Source organism: Salarias fasciatus, chromosome 10 (genome assembly GCF_902148845.1).
Source record: "Salarias fasciatus chromosome 10, fSalaFa1.1, whole genome shotgun sequence".
Classification (NCBI taxonomy): Eukaryota; Metazoa; Chordata; class Actinopteri; order Blenniiformes; family Blenniidae; genus Salarias; species Salarias fasciatus.
The window spans coordinates 11,936,174-11,959,044 of NC_043754.1; the positions used below are offsets into that span (position 1 = coordinate 11,936,174).

The window sequence follows — 22,871 nt, forward strand, 5'->3', positions numbered from 1 at the left end:
GACGTTTCAGGGGAGTGTCATGTCTCCCAGCTATTGAGACTGCATGTGAAAGTCAATGTGAGCCTACAGAGCATGCGACCCACAGCGGCGTTGTATCCGTCAAGGCGCAGTGTCTGTAATGTGTGTGGATTTGCCCCGTTTGGATTTTGCTCTTGGGGAGGCATGTCCCCAGAAAATGAAGACACCATCATGAAAGCCTTCTGGATTTTTTCAGGCGGATTTTCATGTTTACACACGTTCGCTCCGTCCGTCAGGTAAAGTGATGGTGGTGGTGACAAAGCTTCTTTGCTATCACAGAAAGCAGGAGTCATACCAGGAACAACAGCTGAATCTGACTTGAATACAGATAATCCACACATTCTGTTCTGTTTAACCTGGCTTATACACCTGTACATATTCTTACTCTATATCTTTGTCCAATATAATCTTGTTATGTAATTTTTCCCAATAACATATTTACAGTGTTTAGTGAGATACAGATTCTACCTGTTTTGTTATCTTTTGCTATCACTTTTTTAGAAAACTCAGTGATCTGAAGCAGTTGTTACACAGCAAACAAACTTTTCATTTTGTGATGCACGTAACAATAAAATATTCCCAAATGTAAATTGTTGATTTTACTGTGGAGGGTTCGACAAACTAAAATTGTTCACCCTTTATATTTGTCTAGTAATCCTGGTACATTATAATGTAGGCACAACAAGCGTAGGCACAATGCTGTTTCACATCTGACAAACACAATTAATCCAGCAAACATTTGTTTGTGGGAACTGAGATGTGTCTGCATACTGAACACTATAAAATTTTACTATGTGTACTTTTCCACTGATGTTAGAAAGTTGTGTTCTGTTGCATTATATTTACAATCTTGAAAATATTAAGATGATTAATTTGTCATCAATACTGTCTTTTGGAAAGATTTCAGGAAAACATCAAAACCAAAGAGCTTTGTGACTACCTTCAGACTAACTCCATAATTACATGGTTCCTGCATTTATAGCCATGGGTGTGATGAAAAGATGCAACCCTGTCACCTGAGATATTTTTTTTTTCTCTGACTCATTCATACTTGTCCCTTTGCCAACTGTCAATGAGATGACATTAAAAATGTTGTTTGGATTCAATAAACATTATCGAAGAGGAAGTAAATACCGGTATTTGTTGCATTTTGCATTACAGAGTGAGGAAATTAAGTTCTCTTGTGTGGCGCCAACGCTGGTTTCAGATTTTCCTCTTATTCGTCCTCCTGGCAGGTAAGATCTGACATGAGCTTACACAATAGAGTCTGTCAACTGGTTACGAGATCTTGACCAACAACTCTGTTCTCCTATTGATAAACAGCAATGTCTGGCATGCATATGAATACATGAAGGGCTTACGTTCCTTCCTAATGTGTCTTGCAACTTGTTTGTCTACTCTGACAGAAAAATTCACAAAGCTGTTGTTTTAAAATTAGTAGTTGCCAGCCAAAAAAAAACAACAAAACATGATTTGTAAAAAGTTCATGACAACAACTCGAAAGCTGCCATACAGTTTATTGTCAAAACACGTGTAGGATGAAAAAATAATATTAAAACTGAATAACCAGAGTGATGCCAATGTTTTTGTTATTTTGTTGTTTTTGTATGCAGGCCGAGCTTCAAGTAATAATGCCACTGTTTCTCCATCATCCCCAACAAATATTCAGACCTCAGGTAAAAAAAAAAAAAAAAAAAAAAAGCAACTCCCCTCCTAGTTTGTCAGTAGAAACATTTGCTCAAAACAAGCTTGAGTTTTCATTCTCTGGCTTCAGTTTCAGTGTCACGATGTTGAACCTTCTGCAGCATTGATTTGGTGAATTTTTCAAAAAAAGTATTTCTGCTTTTTCGATAGTTTTTTACACTTTGAACATTGTTGTGGATGTCAGTGGACAAGAGAAGAATGAATCTGAAATTATTGCCTGGGTACGTTATGAAGCAAGTTACACATAATTGTGACGGATACATGGTGTTCAATGTACACTGAATGCATGCAATTAACTTTATTGTTTTTTTTATGATGTTGTTATGTTGTTTTTCTCAGCTTGAACAGGTGTTTCAGCAAAATCTAGAGAACTGTGCGTCACCAACCTCGAGAGGATCTGATGTACCTATAGATCCAACCTCACCAACAACGACAGAAAGCAACATCACAACTTCACAATCAACATCTCCACCACTACCAAGCAACAGTATAACAGATGCAGATACAAGCTTAGAAACCAACAGCACAACAGCTGCAGCTACAACGCTAGAAACCAACAGCACAACATCTGGGGCTACAACGTTAGAAAACAACAGCACAACAGCTGCAGCTACAACCTTAGCAACCAGCAGCACAACATCTGGGGCTACAACGTTAGAAACCAACAGCACAACGGCTGCAGCTGCAACGTTAGAAAACAACAGCACAACAGCTGCAGCTACAACCTCAGCAACCAGCAGCACAACATCTGGGGCTACAACGTTAGAAACCAACAGCATAACATCTGGGGCTACATCGTTAGAAAACAACAGTACAACAGCTGCAGCTACAACCTTAGCAACCAGCAGCACAACATCTGGGGCTGCAACGTTAGAAAACACCAGCACAACATCTGAGGCTACACCATTAGAAACCAACAGCACAACAACTTCAGCTACAACCTTAGAAACCAACAGCATGACATCTGAGGCTGCATCATTAGAAACCAACAGCACAACAACTTCAGCTACAACATTAGGAACCAGCAGCACAACAGCTATGGCTACAACCTCAGTAAGCAGCAGCACAACAGCTGTAGGTACAACCTTAGAAATCAACACTACAACAGCTGCAGCTACAGCCTTAGAAAGCAGCAGCGCAACAGCTACAATATTAGAAACCAATACTACAACAGTTACAGCTACAACCTTGGGAAGCAACAGTACCACGGCAGCATCTACAACAATCAGCAGTGCAACCATTGCAGCTACAACATTGCAAACCAACAGTACAACAGCTACAGGTACAACTGTAGGAAACAATAGTGCCATGGCTGCAACTCCAACTACAGCTCCAGCAACTTCAATAGGCCAAACCTCAATAAATTCAACCACGGGAGTACAATTTCCACCAACCACAAGCACAACAGTACAAACCCCAATTACAGTCACAACAGCTGTAACAGTACAAACCCCACCAACTACAGCCACAACAGTAGAAATTCCTCCAACTACAACTACAACAGCTGCAAGAGAACAAACCCCAACAACTACAAATACAGCATCCACAACAGTACAAACCTCATCAACAACCACAGCAGAACAAATCCCACAAAGTACAACCACAACAGCTGCAACACTTCAAACTCCAATGATGTCAACCACAGCAGTACAACTCCCATCAACTACATTCACAACAATACAAAACCCAGCAACTCGAACCACACCATTACAAATCCCAACAAATACAAACACAACAGCATCAACAACATCTCCAACACTCACAAGCACAATAGCTGCAACAATACAAACCCCAGCGACTACAACCACAGCAGTACAAATCCCATCAACTACATCCACAACGGCACAAAACCCAGCAACTACAACAACAGAAGTACAAATCCCACCAACTACAACCCCAACACCTGCAACAGTACAAACCACATCACCTACAACCACAGCAGTACAAAACCGAGTAACTACAACCATAGCATCGACAACAGTACAAACCTTAGCAACTACAACCACAGCAGTACAAATTCCACCAACTACAACCACAACATCCACAACATTACAAAACCCAGCAACTACAAGCACAACAGCTGCAATAGTGCAAACCCCAGCAACTACAACCACAACAACTATAGTGGTACAAACGCCAATAATTAGAACAACATCATCAGCAACAGTACAAAGCCCAGCAACTATGACCACAGCAGTAGAAATACCACCAACTGCAACCACAACAGCCACAATTGTGCAAACGCGAGCAACTACAACCACAGCACCACAACTCCCATCACTGACATCCACATCACAAAACCCACCAACTACAACCACAGAAGTACGAATCCCACCAACTATAACCACAACAGCTGCAATAACACAAACTCCAACAGCTGCAACCACAGCAGTACGAATCCCACCAACTACAACCGCAACACCTGCAATAGTGCGAACCCCAGCAACTACAACCACAGCAGCACAACCCCCGTCACTACCACCCACAACATTACAAAACCCAGCAACTACAACTATAGTATCAGCAACAGTACAAACCCCAGCAACTACAACCACAGAAGTACAAATCCCACTAACTACAACCACAACAGCTGCAATAACACAAAGTCCAACAACTACAGCCACAGTGGTACGAACTCCAACAACTTCAACAACAACATCAGCAATAGTGCCAACCCCAGCAACTGCAACCACAGCAGTACGAATCCCACCAACTACAACCACAACAGCTCCAATAGTGCAAACCCCACCAACTACAACCACAACAGCTCCAATAGTGCAAACCCCACCAACTACAACCACAGCAGCTCCAATAGTGCAAACCCCACCAACTACAACCACAGTAGTACGAATCCCATCACCTACATCCACAACATTACAAAACCCAGCAACTACAACCACAGAGGTACAAACCCCATCAACTACAAACACAGCAGCTGCAATAACACAGAGACCAACAACTACAACCACAACAGCTGCAATAGTGCAAACCCCACCAACTACAACCACAGCAGCACAACTTCCATCACCTACATCCACAGCATTACAAAACCCAGCAACTACAACCACAGAAGAACGAATCCCATCAACTACAACCACAGCAGCTCAACTCACATTACCTCCATTCACAACATTACAAAACCCAGCAACTACAACCACGGCAGTACAAGTCCCACCAACTACAACCACAACAGCTGCAACAGAACAGATGTCATCAGCTACAACCGCAGCAGCACAACTCCCATCAACTGCATCTACAACATTACAAAATCCAGCTTCTGCAACCACAACACTACAAATTCCATCAACTCCAACCACAACACCTGCAACAGTACAGACCTCACCAACTACAGCTGCAGCATCTTCAATATTACCAATACTAACAACCATAGCTGAAGCACTTCCATCATTGCAAAATCCAGTAACGACAACTAGGTCAGCGTTGTCAAATGACAATAACACAACTGCAGTTTTATCAACTCCACTTGTGACAACACTTACAACTCAGGATGCAGATTCAACAAATCGCTTAGTTGACGTCAACGTGAACATATCGATTCCAAATGCAGTCGGGCTAAGAAGGAGACGAAGGGAAGTCAGTGGCAACATGATGCAAAGCAGGTATACCTACTATGATTATCACAACTTTATTGAATGATACAAAAAAATGACTGAATTCATAGATGATGATTGAATGCAAAGATGAATGGATGAATGGACCAACTGAATAATCAATGAAGGAATGAGTTATGAAATAAATTATGAATAATGTGATTTGAGGGAAACACAAAAAGAAAATATTTGGACTATAAACACCCATGAACCATAATCATATACTTGTTATTATCCCTATTTATAACTTGATGTCAGAAATTTGCATGTATATTTTGCGTACTGACACCCTTCCTCTGCAAATCTGCTAAATCACTTGAATGTTTGCATTATGAGTGATAATTGAGTGGCAGGAGCATAAATAGAGATTAGCATCCAGCAGACTGACTTCTAACACCAGTCTTGTTGTCTTTGCTTGCCTTGCAGTGGTGTAATTAATAGCACAACTACGGACCTATTTCAAGTAAGCAAGCAATTAAATGTGGTGTGTTTTACATTGTGACACAATGATTCTTTTTATTTTTTCTTCTTATTTCTTTTGTTTGTTTTCTTTTTACAGGGGATTGATGTCATGTGTGTTAATAAAACTTTAATAAGGTGGGTTTATTGGCAAATGGTTTTAAAATCATTGTGACATATGCATATGGGAATTTCTATGGTACTAATGCTGGCTGTACATTTCAGGCGGACAGAGTGTATCGTGACGCTGCGACTGAATCAAACAGTTCCTCCATGCTGTATCCTTCGAACTCTCTGCTCAGAAAAGGAAAACAAATCCGGCATCTCGGTGGTGGGAAAAAGGGTCGATAGAACAAGTGGGTGTCTCATGCTCCAAAATACAAAGCTCTACACAATAACCCCCAGTACAGTATAAAATAATTTGAACTGTCGTTTTTTTTTTTTGAGCAGGACATATGGGCATGGATTGCAGCAGTATTATTCCAGGGGAGGTTCAGGGCTGCATGTTTTCTGGTGAAAGCGATAGATTTTGGTAAGACAATTGGCATCAAGAAACACCTCCCATATTTTGCGCATAGCTTTGTTAAGTATCATCCTTTTTATTTTGAAAGCTTGCTATGGGTGTAGTGTATTTTGGTTTGATGTTCTTATCTTGTCTTTTAGCAGTGAAGATGCAATCTTCATTGAAAGAAACTCAACTGATTGTGATCCAGGTGAGCAATGAACATCAGATTCACACACTCTGAAACTGCGTCATGCAGTGGAATCTCTCACTTTTTACCAAGTGTTGATGTGCATCTGAAATGTCCAAAGCAGACTTTCATAAGTAAGAATAAATATTTAGTAAAGTGTAGCTTTTGCTGTCGATCAGATGTGAAGTGTTTGTGTTTTATTGGATGATGGTATTTATTTTTACCAGTCATGTTTTAAAAAAAGAAATTACACCTGTGAGAATTGGACTCTGAACAATGTTTAGGCTCTAAATAAGGAGTTCAGCAATATTGTTGTTTGATCAGTGTAAGGCTTCTTCTCATGTTCGTTAACCTCTCACTAGGACTGGGAATTGCAGACATCAGTTTGCACATTTCGTGCCTTTGCAGACGTTGTTACCTTCTGACAATACAATGTTTACTGTTTTCATCCATCTCAAGTTGAGTTCACTTGAAGGCCTGTCATACACTAAACCTGTTTAGTCAAAAGAGACGTACAGTGACAAAGAGTTCCAGTCACAAGTCTGGGCCACATGCCAGATCTGTCAGTCTAAGAAAAGAAATCTCACACCTCAAAGCGTTCGAAGGTTACACAAATACTTCACAAGACGTCTGAGGCAAATCTTTAGTCTCATGTTGCAATTCATGCTATTAGCATTTCTCTGTTTAAAAAAACGAGGCACATTCACTCTGAGAACACATTATATTGAAGTGGATGGAAACCTGAGGAGAATGACTGAACTACAATCATCTACACTGTAATAGTCCCGTATATAGAGGCAGCTGAATCTTTGGTGACGCTGTACATTCGTGGTCTTTCTTCATTGTCATTGTAATGTACACAATATCACAACCAAGTAACACCGAATATTCTCAACGAAGCAAAAGAATACTTAACATGCTTTCCTTTTTTTTTCTCTCCAGCCAACTGCACCTGTTCAGCGTTCTGCAACAGAACTGGTTTGTGTTTACTCATCATCATATTCTAGATTACGCATAGTCCAATATCGCCCACGAGTTAATCTGGATCCTTTGTGTTTAGATTCATTCTACACTTTTAACATCGGAGTTCACGACCCCATCGTGAACATCCCACAACTTTCACTTCTGGTAAAATAACATTCACACAGTTATGATTTGTGTTTCAATTTTAAGTTTGCATGAATCAGATCATTACTATCTCTCTAATTTTCACAGATTTCCACAATAAACCAACAGCCATTTTGCACTCCGGATTCAAAGTAAGTTCCTTCAGTAATAATTTAAAAAAAAAAAATCTAATTTCATAACAGCAGCAACCCTGAAATAGAAAAATAACTCATGATCTGAATGAATGACTGAATGAATGAAACTGTTCTCTGCAGTGGTACATGTTCATCGTTCGACGGAGAATTCAAGGTAATGAGACGCCAAAGCAAAGTCACAATGTTTAGCTTTACACGTTTGTTGTAGAGAAAAAGTATTCCGCTAGTGTTTCAATAACTTTGGTCAGACCTCACCATGGGAAATCTAAAATTACTTTTTAGTTGATACATTCAGCTATTTTTTTTAAAATACATTGTAATGATATTCATCCCAACTAAACCAAGTTTCTGCAAGTAATTATTTTTATTGCTGCCGAAACTTTACTGAATTCCCAAAAAAAAAAGAAAAAAAGAAAAAAAAAGAAAAGAAAAGAAATAAACATAATTTGGAATAATCTGACTTAAAAAAAAAAACCCCTATCTCCTCAGAATGCCAGTGTGACCTGTGGAAGCTCATCAATGAAGTAAGTCTCTTTAAGTCATCTTAGCGCCAACCTATGTGAGGGCCTATTTTCGTACATTAAAAATGACTGATACTCCATGTTTTTCTTTTTGCAGTCTTCAAAACTGCAGTGTGATTTTAGGCTTTGGAATTTCTGTTAATATCTGTTCTGTGGCGCAAGCAGTGAGGAATGTGTTTGAGTCTGAGGAACAAATCCACTTCGATGGTGTTGTGACCCGCGCAGGTATGAATTAGATAGAAGGCTAAGCAATATGCGTGAAAGCATCAGTTTATACTTTCAGAAAACTGACAGCAGCTGTTTGTGCTTCTTCTTTTGCAAAGCAATTTGTGGGAATTTTGGAATCAGTGATGAGCCATTGCCATCCGAGTTCATATGGGTCACAGACGACAGAGAGCCTGGGAGCTTTTGCACAAACATTCAAGAGTCCAACCACCGCTTCTGGTTTGTTTGATCTTCCTCTCACAATATCTTTAGCACAAACTATATATTTTCAAAAATCCTATTTAACCTAATGAATATTATTTCATTCTGTATGTGATTTGCTGGAGTGATGCTCATGCCATTATCTCTAAATTCACACTTTTCGTTTTCTTCGCAGTCGGAATGGAAAAAATGTGGCCGTGTTGCTGAACGAACAGTGTGACGTCGGCGAAGGAACGACCATTCAGCCAAACAGCACCACCATGCCTCCCAACATAACTTCTCCATTCAGCACGACTACACCGCAGCTCAACACGACACAAAGTGTCAACACCACTACAGCTAATGTCACAGAAGAATTTAATACAACAACGCTACAACCGAATGCAACACAAACTGCTAACACCACTACTACTGATGTTACAGAGACTTTTAACACAACAACGCTACAACCGAACACAACACAGCAGGCTAACACCACTACTACTGGTGTTACAGAGACTTTTAACACAACAACGCTACAACCGAACACAACACAACAGGCTAACACCACTACTACTGGTGTGACAGTGACAGTTAACTCAACGCCACAACCGAACGCAACACAGCCTGCTAACGCCACTACTGCTGAAATCCCAGTGACATTAAATTCAACAAGCCCCCAACAGGGTGCTACTCAAACTGCAAACACTACTGCCACAACAGTGGGAAACACAGCATCTATAAATACCACAACCACTGAAGTTGTTCCCATGACCCAGACAGAGAATCCGACAACCACCGCCTCAGGTTTGTTATCTCCTCACCGCAGTCAACAGCTTCTTTGTAGTGCCTGTATCGTCACATCGGAATTGTTGCGTCTCATCTGCTCATTCCAGCTGAAGTCAGAGCCAACGCACTGCTCAATACGAGCAGGGACGCCTCCAATCTGAACTCCAGCCAAGTGAACGATCTGGTGTCTCAGCTGGAGAGCCTGCTGTCGGGCCCGTCGGTCAGCCTGGAGCTGGGAAACATCTCCATCCAGATAGTCAGCAACCTGCTGGATGCTTCTCCAGAGGCGCTGGCAGAGTCCTCTGAAAGGTCATACAAACATTTAGTTTGGCATCCTCTCACACATTGTATTTTTACCTCAAAATCTTTCTGGAAATCACAAAGTTTTTTTATATGGACAGCGTCGTTACAAACTACCAAATAAGAAGAGTACATATCGCTTCAATAGAATCCCAGTTTGAGTCCAGATCAGATACTTTACACATACTGTAGGTGTAGCAAATGGAAATACTGTACTTATTTGTATTTTACACAACACTAACTGATTTCCTTTTTTCCACCAGGATCATCAGGATTGTTGATACTGTGGGAATAAAGCTGGAACTTGGCACAGAGGCGGAGATTCTGGTGGCCTCAGCTTTATCTCTGTCAGCAAAGCCAGTAGATGGCACTAACTTTCAAGAAACATCTTTTTCTGTCCTTAATCCCAGTGACATACAGGTATGACAGGCATATTGCAATTGTATTTTCTTAAAAAAGAAAAAGTCCACATGATGCAAATTTACTCTGAAGCTCATTTAAAAAAACTAACACACTAAAGGAAAAAAGAGGATTTGTGATTTCTACTAAGTTTTTTTTTTAGCATCAGATTTTTGCACCACTCAAAATGTTTTGTCTCTTTTTATTCCGCAGTTGTTTGTTAAAGACTTTCTATAAAAAGTTGTGAACTTGTAAAATGCCACACAGTTAAAGATTAAGTTGGTGGTTTTGTCTTGTGACCTGTTTCTGTGTGAAAACATTCAGCGAAAGGAAGTAGGTCACAAATTATGGCCACCAATCTATTCGCTCTCCTCAAAATGACTTTTGGCATCTTTTTTTTTTTTTTTATGAGTTTATCCTTGGATTACCCTTGTTATTGCACACGATATGCTGCTTTGAACAGAGTGTGAGTCGCTCTGTTAGTGATCTCCAGTACACAGATGTCAGATGCCCTAGATTTAAAATAAAAATTAAAAAAACATGCCTCTGTGAAGATAAAGTGTGTTGAGCATGAGTCTGATCATGCATGGCCGTGTGCTTCAGGTCCGCGGGGATCCCCGGCTGAGAAGGAGCTTGAGAGTGGACTCCTCCATCCCACAGGGCTCCATCACGCTGCCCCCCTCCCTCACTCAGGATTTAACCCCTGAGGAGCAGCAGCAGGCCTCCAGAGTCCACTTCAATTTCTATCAGAAGAGCACAGTGTTCCAGGTCTGTACATGAAACCCAACAGACTCGTAATACAGGGAAAAAAAAAAAATTAAAGAATTAATACTGACTGCGTGTGCTACTTTTGGGTCCACAAACTAGGATTTCACTTTCAGACTATCAAACTGATTTCTCTACTTGACCACACAGGACTCATCTCTGGGGACGGAGCGCAGACTTAACAGTGGGATCCTGGGAGCTACTGTGGCCAACCTGTCAATCGAGGGACTTCAGGACAACGTCACAATCAATCTCAGACATTTAGAGCCTACTCCGGTATGTCCATGTTTATTCTTTTTTTGATCAGTAGCATACCATAGTTATTTTGTAAATGTAAACCTTTTGTGTGTAATTCTAATTTAAGTACCAGAAGGCCGCAGACATGCTATAAGTTACTGCAGTGTGGCTGTTACTTTCGCTACAATCACTTCAAAACTGCAAAGTGATACACATGTATGTCTTTGTCACAAATTACAGGCTAATTTTGTGGTGACGTGCGTTTTCTGGGATTTTGCATTAAACGGTAAGCTTTCCAAAAAATTTCCATGAGAATCCAGAGAACCTTGAACCCTCAAATATGAAAGCAGAAGTAAGTGTGTGTTGTCTGGTGACAGACGGATCCGGCGGCTGGAATCCAGATGGCTGCAACATCTTGAACAGCACCGACAACGAGACCATCTGTGCCTGCAACCATTTAACCAGTTTTGCTATCCTTCTGGTAAATATCATTATTTCAAACGTTTTGTGAGTCATTGTTTTATTGGATCTTATCATCAGTCACTCCATTTTTTTTTTTTTTTTTTTGGTCATCTGTTTTCTGCAGAACCTGGGACGAGAGCCTCTCACCAGTCGTCTGCAGGCCACCATCCTCACCTTCATCACGTATATTGGCTGTGGAATCTCTGCCATCTTCCTGTCCATCACCCTCCTCACCTACTTAGCCTTTGGGTCAGTATTAAATATTATAAATTGATTTCACAATTCAAAAATAGCTGAACATTTCATTTTGCTTCAGTATGGTTTAGAAATGACCACATACTGATAATATTGTTGTTTTTTTTGATGGGCCTCTTTCCACCTTTACTCCTGAGAGACACAATATATTTTTACAACCACTTATGATACTGACCTGTCGCTGATTAACAAACATGGTATAAAAATGTCGATGCGCAGGAAAGCATTCATAAAAAAAGAGCTGATTTCTTTCACTCTGTTTTTAAGTCAGTCTGTATTGTAATTTCTGCTGTTATTTGCCTCAAAAACAGAGCCGTGATAAACAAATTGTGCATTTCAGTCACTGTTCAGCAGTCCTTTAGGCATTAGGTGAAGCTCTGACTAGCAGCAGCTCCCTCAGACATTTCTTTTTCACTGAAACGATGTATTTCCACCCTGCAGGAAGCTGCGTAAGGACATCCCGTCTAAAATCCTGATCCAGCTGTGTTTCGCTCTGCTGCTGCTGAACCTGGTCTTCCTGGTGGACGCCTGGCTGGCGCTTTACCCAGACGCAGTGGGCCTCTGCATTTCCACCGCCTGGTTCCTGCACTACTTCCTGCTGGTCTCCTTCACCTGGATGGGAGTAGAGGCGTTCCACATGTACCAGGCGCTCGTGAAAGTCTTCAACAGCCACGTTTCGTACTACATGCTGAGATGCTCGGTGGTTGGCTGGGGGGTCCCGATGATCGTCGTCATTATTGTCATCGCAATTGACAAGGACAACTATGGTCTTGTAACTTATGCAAGGTTCACGGATGGAACTACAGACGACTTGTGAGTCCAGCAGCAGATTATTCCCAGTTACAGGCATTTTCTCTCATATAAAATTAAAATATAGCCAACAAACTCATAAAAACTCTGTCCCCTTCACACCCGCTCCCACAGCTGCTGGCTGAGGAATGACATTGCCTTCTACGTGGCAGTGGTGGCCTACTTCTGTGTCATTTTCCTCTTCAACTTTGCCATGTTCATCGTGGTGCTGGTCCAGCTGTGCCGGATCAGGAGGCAGAACCCTCACAACAATCAGCACCGCTCCACGCTGCAGGACGTGCGCAGCGTGACGGGGATCACCATCCTCCTGGGGCTGACCTGGGGCTTTGCCTTCTTTGCATGGGGACCTGTGAACCTGCCATTCATGTTCCTCTTCGCCATATTCAACTCCTTGCAAGGTGAGTTGAGAGTTTGATGAGTCTTTTCATTATAGTAGCACTTAGACGCTATGATAGTTTGCATTTGGCGGCCTTTAAATTTTAAAATTTGGGACAGTGAGTGATAAAAGCATGAACCCACAGAAAGCAATGGATGGAATAGTAAGACAAACAACTAAAGAAGAACAACAGATATTAGGATTGTGATCAACAGGTTCATGACATGACTGGGCAATAAAAGAATTTAGAAAGAATTTCACAGGTACAGACAGGCAAAAGTTCATCAATGTGTAAATGTTGTGGGAAATGTGTCTGAACCAAACATTGTAGAGCCTTTAAGGCTGTCTCCATGTACAAGTACTGGAACTGTTCTCATGGAATAATGTCAAGAATCTGGAGAAGTATCTTTGAGCAAGGTCAGTACTATCAGGACACAGTGCTGCTTTAAAAACAGGCATAATTCTGTAGTGGAAATCACTTCATGGCCCCAAAAATGTTTATTAGTGAACAAAATTAATCCATATTACAAGGTGAGGGCTTCACAATGGTAATCATAGTCCTGTACTGGCATGTTTTAGATGCATCGCTGCCATCAAATTCAAAATTATTCTCATTTTACTGAAAAGAATAAATGTTGAGAATAAATTCAAGCTTGATCGATGACAGTCAGTGCATTCTGTGTTTATTCACATGTTAGACGCATCATTCCACTGTTGTGCATCACTGAAACTGTTTGTGCTTTTGCAGGTTTCTTTATATTTGTGTTCTACTGTGCGGTGAAGGAAAATGTGCGAAGGCAGTGGAGGACCTACCTGTGCTGTGGCAAACTGAGACTAGCAGAAAACTCAGGTTTGGCTCTTTTAATATGTATCTACGTGCTTTAAACTCCTCAGATCTCTATTTTTAGATACCTTTGAGCAACCAGTCATAATAAAACCAGTTTTGTAGTAACATGCCAATCATGTTATGAAACAGAAAAAAAAATAGATAATTCATCTTCAGTGAAGTATGACTATTACGCAATGCACTATATCCACTGCATATCTGATAAGCAAACAAGGACAATCAAAGAAAGGCCAGTCCCATTTTCTCTTTCGGTGTTGAACAGTCCAAAACATAAACGGCCTTATTAGGATACTTCTAACATTTTTAAGCTTCAAATGAGGAATCATATCCTCATGATTCACCTGTAGTACTGCACAGTGATTAAAACAAAAAGTCCCAATGACAGAAAAAATTAAAAAAATTGCTAACCCTAACCAGAATTCTGCGATGAATCACAATTTAAAAAAAAATAATCGTTGACAGCAATCCATTAATTAATCGCGATTAAAACTGACGTCCCTATCATGAAGTAATCGCATACGTCTTATCTTGGCAGAGTGGAGTCGCACTGCAACACAAAAGACTGCAAGGAGATCCTCCGTGACGAACGTGACATCGGTCAATTCTACAAACGGCCAGAACTCATCGAACTCCTCTTCCTTCCTCGTCAGGGACTCTCCACAGCCGAACAACGGCCTCGGTAAGAGGAAACATTTTGACCTTGTAGCTGTGACTGTCAGAGTCACCTGAGAGCTGCTTAACATGTCTGAACATATTGAAATACATATGAGATACCATACAATAGATGTGTTTTCTTTAAACCTGCCTGGCATGTTTCATTGGGCGCTGACTACCAGGTTTGACTCAAACCTTGAGTTGTAGATACAGCGACGGCTAAAAATAACCGCCTTGCTTTGCAGAGAACGCGTTAGACGACTCGGCGATTACGGCTGACGAAGACGCACACAGCGACGTGGTTCTCAACGAGGCCAACAGCACACGGCACAGAAACCGACCAGTATCTTGATCCGCATGAAGGCCATTTTTTGTAAACGTGTTTTGTAAATACACTTCTGTATATAATGTGAATAAGAAAAGATTATTTATCCATGCTTCTGCATGTAACATGCAGTATTGTGAACTACAACAGGCAACAAATGTCTGTATTACACATGAAACTTCATATTTATATGATTAATCTTTGTCTTGCACATATTTTTACGAGGAGCTTTTATTATTTGACGAAAGATGCACTGGTGTTCAACATCGGGAAAAGTAACAGACTGATACAAATCCAAACCATGCCTGTTGTGTTTAATCGTGTTTCACATATTTACAAAACTAGTGTTGTTAGCTTTGATTTTGGTTGTGTATCATTAAAAAGCCAATTCATGCTGCTCATAAATTTACATTTCTGATAATGAATTCAAGTGTTAATAAAAAACTAACTCCATATGAAATCAATGTTTTACAATTTCTTAATGCGTGAACAGCACACACCGATAGGAAAACACCATTAGTTCAGTACAACAGTCATTTTATGGTGCTTTTTTCATTAAAGAAAGGGGACTGAGATAAACAGACATTGTGTGAACGAGCTCTACACAACCCCGCTCTATTCAAGTCCAAGTACAAGACGCCGAGCCAAAATTTGAGGTTGCGGTTGAGCAGGGACTGAAGACTGCCAGATATTGTCTCTTCTCAGGAGATAAACAACCAATAGAGACTTTTAAATCAAACTGCATCCAAGTATCTCATTTTTAACCAAACCTAAAGTCCTCTTTGTCTCCTAGCGTGAGCCAGCCGAGGGGCACAAGAATAAAGAGACAGATCTTTCCTTCAAAGACACCAAACACTAAAATCTGATTCATGAAGTCACACAGTGAACACATGTTCCCCCAAAAAAATGTTTTATTGAAGATGGTCACAAAATGATCGCAAGCAGGACAGAACAGCATTTGGTGATATTTTATTGAATAAATAAATGTCCCACAGGGTCGCTAAATGTGCTGTATATGCAAGCTACATTCACTGTCCTTTACATGCACCTAATAAAATCTTAAAAAACTCAAAAATTTATTAGGAAAAACCAAAAAGGTGCTAATAAAACATGTCATAGAAACAGCACAAGCATAGAGGTGGTATCAATGTGGAGGAATTTGTTTCCCTTTTAAAACACATGTGGACTCAAACACGTCAGTCTCGCTGGGCATGATCATGTCGCCTTGTAACAACCTAAAACAACCACGTATGGGTAACAGTAACAAAATAATGAAGCTTAAAAGCGTCTCGGGTCAGGTCGGTCGAGCCTACGCATTGGGTGAACACACAACTCAAAATCCAACGGACAGAAAACACCTATTATGTAAGATGAGTCACACCACATCAGTGTATCAAAACAGTGTTTCAACACCAACAGTTCCTTTAGAGTGCATGCAAATGGACAATTACTCAAAATCAAGTAACATACAAGGAATACAACTTAAAGTTGCAGCAAACAATGGAAAAAAAAAAACAAAAAACTAAAAAAAGGAAAAAAAGGTAAACTGGATAAACTGGCTGTGCTCAATAAGATGTGTTCAGACCGAATTCAAAAAAATAACACTTCATGCTAAAACACCAACAGAGCTGAAGGGAGTGTCTTGAAATCTTTAAGAGTTTTCTAAATATTTCTATTAGTTTCATTCACTCTGCTGTCGCTAAATAAGAACAGGCAGAAAGCTACATGAAGGGTGCATCCGCAAGCGTGAATACAGACTGCTAATTCAACTTTTTTTTTTTTTTTTTTTTTTTTAAATTTAATCCTCACATACCAGGATATTTACCCAAACTTTGTGTTGAACCCTATTTTGCATATCGCATCCGGTCTGAACACGACTTAAAGACAGCAGAGGAAATTACAGGAGCATTCACATTCCAGCTGCTGGGATTTTTAAGCAGAGAAACCTGGAGGTCTTTACTTTTTCCATGCGGTGTAGAAAACCCATCTGGTGTGGCACAGTTAAGGACAGCGCTACAAAAGCAGGGACTTCAGTGCGGTTGGGAGCAGTGGACTCTGTTCATTAACTGTAGGTCATCGCCGCTCAAGCTTTATTCATATTCACCGAAAAATATTTACCAAAACAAGAGCCAACTCCCACTGAAAAGCACAGATTGTCGAATCAAAACCTTCAGGCAACGAGAGAAACTGAAAAGCTTCGAGCAAATAACTGAAGATTTCTCATCACATCAATGGAGATTATATTTAGTCGGCATTACAGCATGAAAGCCCTTTTTTTTTTTTTTTTAAGTTATTTTGATCGTCACAGCTGCTCCGATCTGATAAAAAGGATACTGCTCCAAGTAGGAGGGCACACACACCACTTCTTTGCGGAAGTCCACGGGACACGAGAGCTTTCCCAGCTGCTCCTCGTACAGACTCAGAGCCTCTGTGAGGGTCGCGCTGTTACCCTGATGACCAGCAGCACAAAAACCGGTGTCATGAGACACACATTAGATTTATGGGGTTGTTTTTTTTTTCCTGTTTTTACTGGAGGGTGAGAAGTGGATGTTTTGAGTTTTAGCTTCTTAAAGAAGAAGATGGAAAAAAAAAAAAAAAAAAAACTGGAGCCACTTTCCCAGGAAAAAAAACCCCAGAAGTTTTATACAACATTTTAAATGTTTACCACACTTATGAAACAGTAAAAATAAACAAAAATACTAAAGTTTAAATTTATCTAAAAACGGGGAGAAAACATTTCAGTCACCTCGGCTGTTGTTCAATGAAGAAAATCAAAGACAATCATCAACGTTCACATGACGTATCTGAACGCCTGCTTGGAAAATAAACTCACCTGTGTGAAATACTTCCCACGGGGATGAAGGACTTGTATTGACAGGTCCAAGATGAGGCGCAGGAACTCCCACATCGAGTCTGCGAAAGGCAGGCAGAAGTTCAGCAACTGATTCTGCGCGATGCACTGAAGCCGCAGCTGAACGGACAATGTCTGACCTTCTTCTGGCGCGGTGGATATCGGGATCGCGGTGAGGTCGTTGATGACGTAGTCAAACATTCTTCCCTCTCGGACGTACTTTTTCAGCAAAGGAACGCAGTCCTCGATGAGTATCTGTCACCCCGGACAAAGAGAGAAAGGCAGTCAACACGCGCTCATCAGAAATTCAATTTGCAACACATTCCAAAATGTTTCCTTTATATTTGTTTCTCAATACATAATTTGAAATGTTTGTCAAGCTTCTTGTTGTACTCCCATTTCATCTTATGCACAGCTGTAGGTAATCAGCACTGATTGAGCACTAACTTGGTAACAGTCTCCTTTCAGGTTGTCGAGGATATCGCCGCAAGTCTTCCTCATGTGCCTCTTGCACCCGTCTATCACCTTCTGGTCGATGTGAACAATCTGGTTAAGGATCAGTCAGGTGCAAACGCGTGTTTATTTTGTGAATGAAAAAAAAACAAAAGACAGCCTTGCAGCCTCGGAGTGGGAACAAATCACACAAACGCACATCCAGTAACACACAACCCGTGAAGGATATCTCCACCATTGTAATCATCTTTGGCTTTTTTTTGACCAGCTCTGCAAGAATGCCTCCGTCGCCTCCTCCTAAAATCAGCACCTCCTTTCCAGCGTAACTCTCTCTTCCATTGCCTGTGATGGCTTGGGTGTAGGCAAAATCACTCTCGGCCAGATCTGGAAGGTACACAACAATCCACATGCACTGAGTCCTGACCGTCGGATGAACATGCATCATCCCCAGAGCAGAACAACATATCACTTGATGTCAAACTGATTCACAGATTGTGTGTGGTGCAGAGCTGTGTACACTTACTAACATCCCCATCGAGCACAAGGATATTTCCATACTGCCGCGAGTGCAATATCTTAATATTTTGGTAATCAGAATCCTCGTCGTACACCACCTGGTCAATGTCGTACTCCACTATCCTGCCATCGGCTGTGGGCCAGTATCTGTCAACTTTTGCGCCTCGTACGAGGGCTGGGAGCCTTGGGATGGTAAATAACACAGTTAGTCAATACTATTGCAACAGAACAGCTGGGTGAAGTTTGGAGCTTGCATTTTATGTTACAAAAAGCACAAAGAAAATCCTCAGACCACTCACTTTTTAATCCGCGTGATATTGCCATTTAAGAGAACTTTGAGCTTCTTCTCCAGTGCATTTAAAAGCTGTGGGCAAAGAAAACAGACACACCTTTAGTTTTTGAAACATGATCACAAGAGAAACAAATTCGTGATTCTTTATTTCATGTTTGCACTTTACAAAAAACCTGGTGTAATAACTCAAAAAGCATGTGCACATATTAAAACTGATTACAACAACACCTGGCATGCAGAATAGTAATTAGGTTTACACCCAGCCCTCTGGAGATGTTACGAAACTTTAATGACTGCCAAAAACCTGGAGTTTTTTTTTTCCTTCCGCCTTGGCTTACATTGTCTAGTTGTGCAATGTTGTCCTCTTCATAACATTGCAGATCGATGGTGACCAAACCACGGGAGTGCACACGCAAGATAACTAACCTGAAAGCCAAAGCAACCGAGTGGATCATAAAAACAAACATTTACAGTAAAGACAAATACATTTAGCATTTTAGAAGTTTGGAATTTGTTTTATGTCAGTGGCATTAACAGAAATTATTTTCACTCATTCAATGCAGCTGTAGGGAAACAAATGTGTCCCTTACCGGCCATGTTTGCCTACAAATGTAGCGAGGTATCCGTGCCCATTTGTGTCATGAACAGTCTCTGTCAGTTCCTGCTCATGAAATATGGACAGCAGACCAGCAACTGTCGAAGTGGAGTCAACTGGGAACACAGAGGACAAAGAAATCAGAGCATCCTGACACACTTTCTGCATCCTTTGATTAAAAGACCAAAGCCTGGTTTTTTCCCCCACTCCAATAAATTTGTTTTTGACACCACTGCTCCATCCTCTAAATTTTGCTCACGTTTATGGTATTCTCAGACTTACATATTTATTCATTTTACATCAATTTCCAATTAATTGTGTTATTCCCAGATTATTTTCAAAAATGGAATATAAAAAGCATTAAGTAACTATGGGGTAACAAACAATTTCACTAATTAGCAGTTAATCAACTTGCATTTTAATATTGGATTTGTTTGTGCCTCTAAACTTATTTAGCAATGTTACCATTACAGGTTTAGTCAGCAATACTGAGGATTTAGCCATAATTAACTCAATTAATTACCTTGTCCTCTTGTATAAATATAAATAAATCCAATGTGTTCCAGTTAAAACACCTTTGCTTCTTGCTTGGGGGGTGTGGGGTGATTAAATTAAAGTCACTTTTCAGATTACAGTGTGTCATGGTGTTTGACATTGTGATAAAGAGTTTCAAATAGTTTGACAATGGCATCTACACAAGAAGAGAGGGAGATTAAAACGTTGATACAAGGAAAGTAATGCTCATTTGGAAGTTTCACGGCCACCTTATTTGGCAAAATAGTTTCTAATATATACTCGGTAAAAATGTTTGTTGTGCTCAGAAGGTTTTGCTACTAATATGTAAGTGGAATTCAATAACATGTTTGCAATTTTTTTTAAATTACATTCAAGTGCGTCCAGTCATCTTTCATGCTGCTTCATCCAGCTGAAGGGACACAGAATGCTGGAGTTCACAGCAGCTGTGTGTTGAAAAGTGCTGTATGTTATGCAGCTTTGCACATGAAATAAAAAGAGGGGCGTGCATGTCGTTTTTCTCCCACCGTCGATGCGTTGCCTGCATGACATGTGAACATCGAAAACTACAATAATGGCAGAGGAGGCGCCACTTCCTGTGCGACAGGATTGAACAGACTTTATTCACATTGTTCGCCACAGTTATCGAGCGGCTGTCCCGGCAATGAGCCCGATTAGACAATAAAAAAAAAATCAAGTGTATGGCGACACAACACGCGGCAAATGTCACTGAGCACGTTCACGTGCGATTAGCCGCCACCTGCAGACCCTCATCAGTCAAACACACACATGGGCACGCTGCTAATCAGCCATGTTTTCACCGCACCACAACGCTCCACTGTTTTGAAGGGCAATTACAGACTAGCAGGTTTGTAGCAGCGGGCTAGCCAGCTAGCTAGCTAGCTAGCATGCAGCGCTGCCGATGCAGTGGCTTTTAAGCGGGCCGCGGCCGACGGCTCCACGCGCTCCTCTTACCTGCCGTAGAGAGGCTGAAGTCGAGGGTGTAATGTCGCAATGCCATGACTCGCTGCAACTGTTATCCATGCCTGGAATAGCAGCCTGCGAATATTTATCTGCAAAGACAGAGGGAGGGCCCTGCTCCCGCTGCTGCTCCCACTACCTACTGCGCGTGTCCGAGGAGGCGGGGCCCGCGGCAGCACGCGGCCGGCTGCCGGAGAGCTGCACGAGACCGTCACTCTAGTGTTTATTCCTGGTGGATATTTTAACAAATATGTCCTTAATGCTATGAAATACTGATATGGTCTGCAGCCACACAACATAAACACGGGTTTAATGATAAAGCTGAAGGTGGACAGGTGATCCCTCCAGGGTGTTCCTGCCTGGGATCAGCTCCAGCCCATCACTGCATGGACCATTACTTCTTTTCATCAATTAATGACTAAAATGCCACTGCTTTCCGGAAAAGAGGAGGGCTGCAAGGGGAAGCAATGGGATTTTTATTTCATTGCAAGAAGGTCACGGGTTCAAATACCCCCAGGTGCTTCAGTTTCCTCTCACGGTCCAAAAACAGACATGTGAGGTTGATCTGTGGCTCTTGGTGTGGTAGTCTCTGTTTCTCTTGTGATAGACTGTGCCCTGCTCTCAACTGTAGACACAATTAACTCAAATACCTCATGATGGAGATTTGGCAAGTGTGCAGCCAAGTGTGATGGCAGGCCTATCAGACTAGATGTTCTGGATTTTTACCATGCAAACCTTTCAACCTGACTGTCAGCACCGGAGGACACCAGAACATCAAAAGAGTCATTGACAACTGCAAATGCTGTTTTGCATTGGCAGAGATGGCACGTTTTTCTTGCCCAGAGCTGACATACTCAGCTCTGCTCATCAAACAAATTAAACTGAATACAATTCACCATTGTATTCTGATACAATTCTTTACAAATAGTTAAATTAATAATAATAATAATAATAATAAAATGTTGCTCCCTATATTTACTTTGAAAACATGTGTATGTCTCCACTTTTTGCACAAACAAGGTTTCACAGCAACACTTTCTCACCATAGAATATTGAAATACCTCTAATGCTGTTTGAAGCAGAGGGACATGACAGCTGCTTTGTTTTTTTGTTTTTTTTTTTCCTGTGCATTGCAATAAACCTGAAAGACTGGCTGAGGCTGCTTTCAGGAGTTCCCCTCCAGCTTTCTTAGTCAAACTGTGACAAACGTTAAAAGAAAAGTGAGAATGTTTACTTTTACAGCATTTCCTTTTAAACTTGCATTCCGACCACGAAGGGAAGATTTTCTCGTGAGCTGGTGGAAATGAGCTTCTCTGTATGCCGGTCCGTGCAATGTTCAACGGTTGCAGCTGTTTCCTTCTGCAGATGAAGTGTGTACTCGCTCCACACTCATTTAAGTCACAGCAAATGTTCAGCCTGGGGGTAATTAGTTTCGCATGGATGCACACATTATGAAAAACACAAACAAACAAGTTAAATAAATCCTCATGTCAGTGTTATCCAAAGAGGTGAAAAAAGATTGCACACAAGTCAGGATTTCAGCAAACAAATCATAAGAACAGTGACACAGTAAACTCAGCTGAAACACATAAGGTTAGGAGGAGCACTGGCGGGTAAACTTTTTTTTGGTGACAGGTTAAAACACAAACTAAAAAACTCCAGAAAAATGTATTCAGTGCTCACTCAGAAGCTGGTGGTGGGCCTCAGGCTGTCCAGGAGTGAGGCCCGAGCCCCTCCAGGCGGGTTCTTGGACTTGGGATTGGACTGGAGGGGTTTGAG

At 41.1% G+C, this 22,871-nt stretch overlaps 2 protein-coding genes across 2 annotated transcripts; one reads left to right on the forward strand and one right to left on the reverse strand.

The window, feature by feature from the left end:
* The first annotated feature begins 74 nt into the window (after positions 1–74).
* Positions 75–15,345, forward strand: LOC115395632 (uncharacterized threonine-rich GPI-anchored glycoprotein PJ4664.02). The gene is made up of 30 exons (XM_030101253.1): positions 75–254; positions 1,180–1,253; positions 1,632–1,694; positions 1,873–1,943; positions 2,062–5,342; positions 5,760–5,796; positions 5,893–5,930; positions 6,018–6,148; positions 6,243–6,324; positions 6,456–6,505; positions 7,427–7,462; positions 7,545–7,612; positions 7,700–7,743; positions 7,867–7,900; positions 8,236–8,270; positions 8,365–8,492; positions 8,591–8,711; positions 8,869–9,479; positions 9,569–9,770; positions 10,025–10,181; positions 10,764–10,928; positions 11,076–11,201; positions 11,403–11,448; positions 11,540–11,643; positions 11,749–11,873; positions 12,321–12,692; positions 12,804–13,087; positions 13,814–13,915; positions 14,448–14,591; positions 14,812–15,345. The coding sequence occupies exons 1-30, from the start codon at positions 163–165 to the stop codon at positions 14,916–14,918; spliced, it is 6,930 nt and encodes a 2,309-aa protein (XP_029957113.1). The 5' UTR covers positions 75–162; the 3' UTR covers positions 14,919–15,345.
* A 485-nt stretch (positions 15,346–15,830) lies between these two features.
* sms (spermine synthase) lies at positions 15,831–21,246 on the reverse strand. Its single transcript, XM_030100369.1, has 11 exons — positions 21,087–21,246; positions 19,594–19,714; positions 19,342–19,429; positions 19,011–19,075; positions 18,719–18,894; positions 18,425–18,579; positions 18,190–18,279; positions 17,883–17,997; positions 17,725–17,804; positions 17,226–17,341; positions 15,831–16,878 (listed from the first exon to the last, which is right to left on the reverse strand). Exons 1-11 carry the CDS (start codon positions 21,130–21,132, stop codon positions 16,848–16,850), a joined length of 1,083 nt encoding a protein of 360 aa, XP_029956229.1. The 5' UTR covers positions 21,133–21,246; the 3' UTR covers positions 15,831–16,847.
* Between the last annotated feature and the right edge of the window lie 1,625 nt (positions 21,247–22,871).

Excerpts from the sequence above, each read along its gene's own strand:
- LOC115395632 (XM_030101253.1), top strand. The coding sequence starts at position 163 with ATGTCCCCAGAAAATGAAGACACCATCATGAAAGCCTTCTGGATTTTT. Across the intron at positions 8,493-8,590 it reads TGGTGTTGTGACCCGCGCAG|CAATTTGTGGGAATTTTGGA; the intron begins GTATGAATTAGA and ends TCTTTTGCAAAG. Across the intron at positions 8,712-8,868 it reads GAGTCCAACCACCGCTTCTG|TCGGAATGGAAAAAATGTGG; the intron begins GTTTGTTTGATC and ends TTTTCTTCGCAG.
- sms (XM_030100369.1), bottom strand. The coding sequence starts at position 21,132 with ATGGCATTGCGACATTACACCCTCGACTTCAGCCTCTCTACGGCAG. Across the intron at positions 19,715-21,086 it reads CTTCAGCCTCTCTACGGCAG|TTGACTCCACTTCGACAGTT; the intron begins GTAAGAGGAGCG and ends CTGTGTTCCCAG. Across the intron at positions 18,580-18,718 it reads TGTGCTCGATGGGGATGTTA|ATCTGGCCGAGAGTGATTTT; the intron begins GTAAGTGTACAC and ends TGTACCTTCCAG.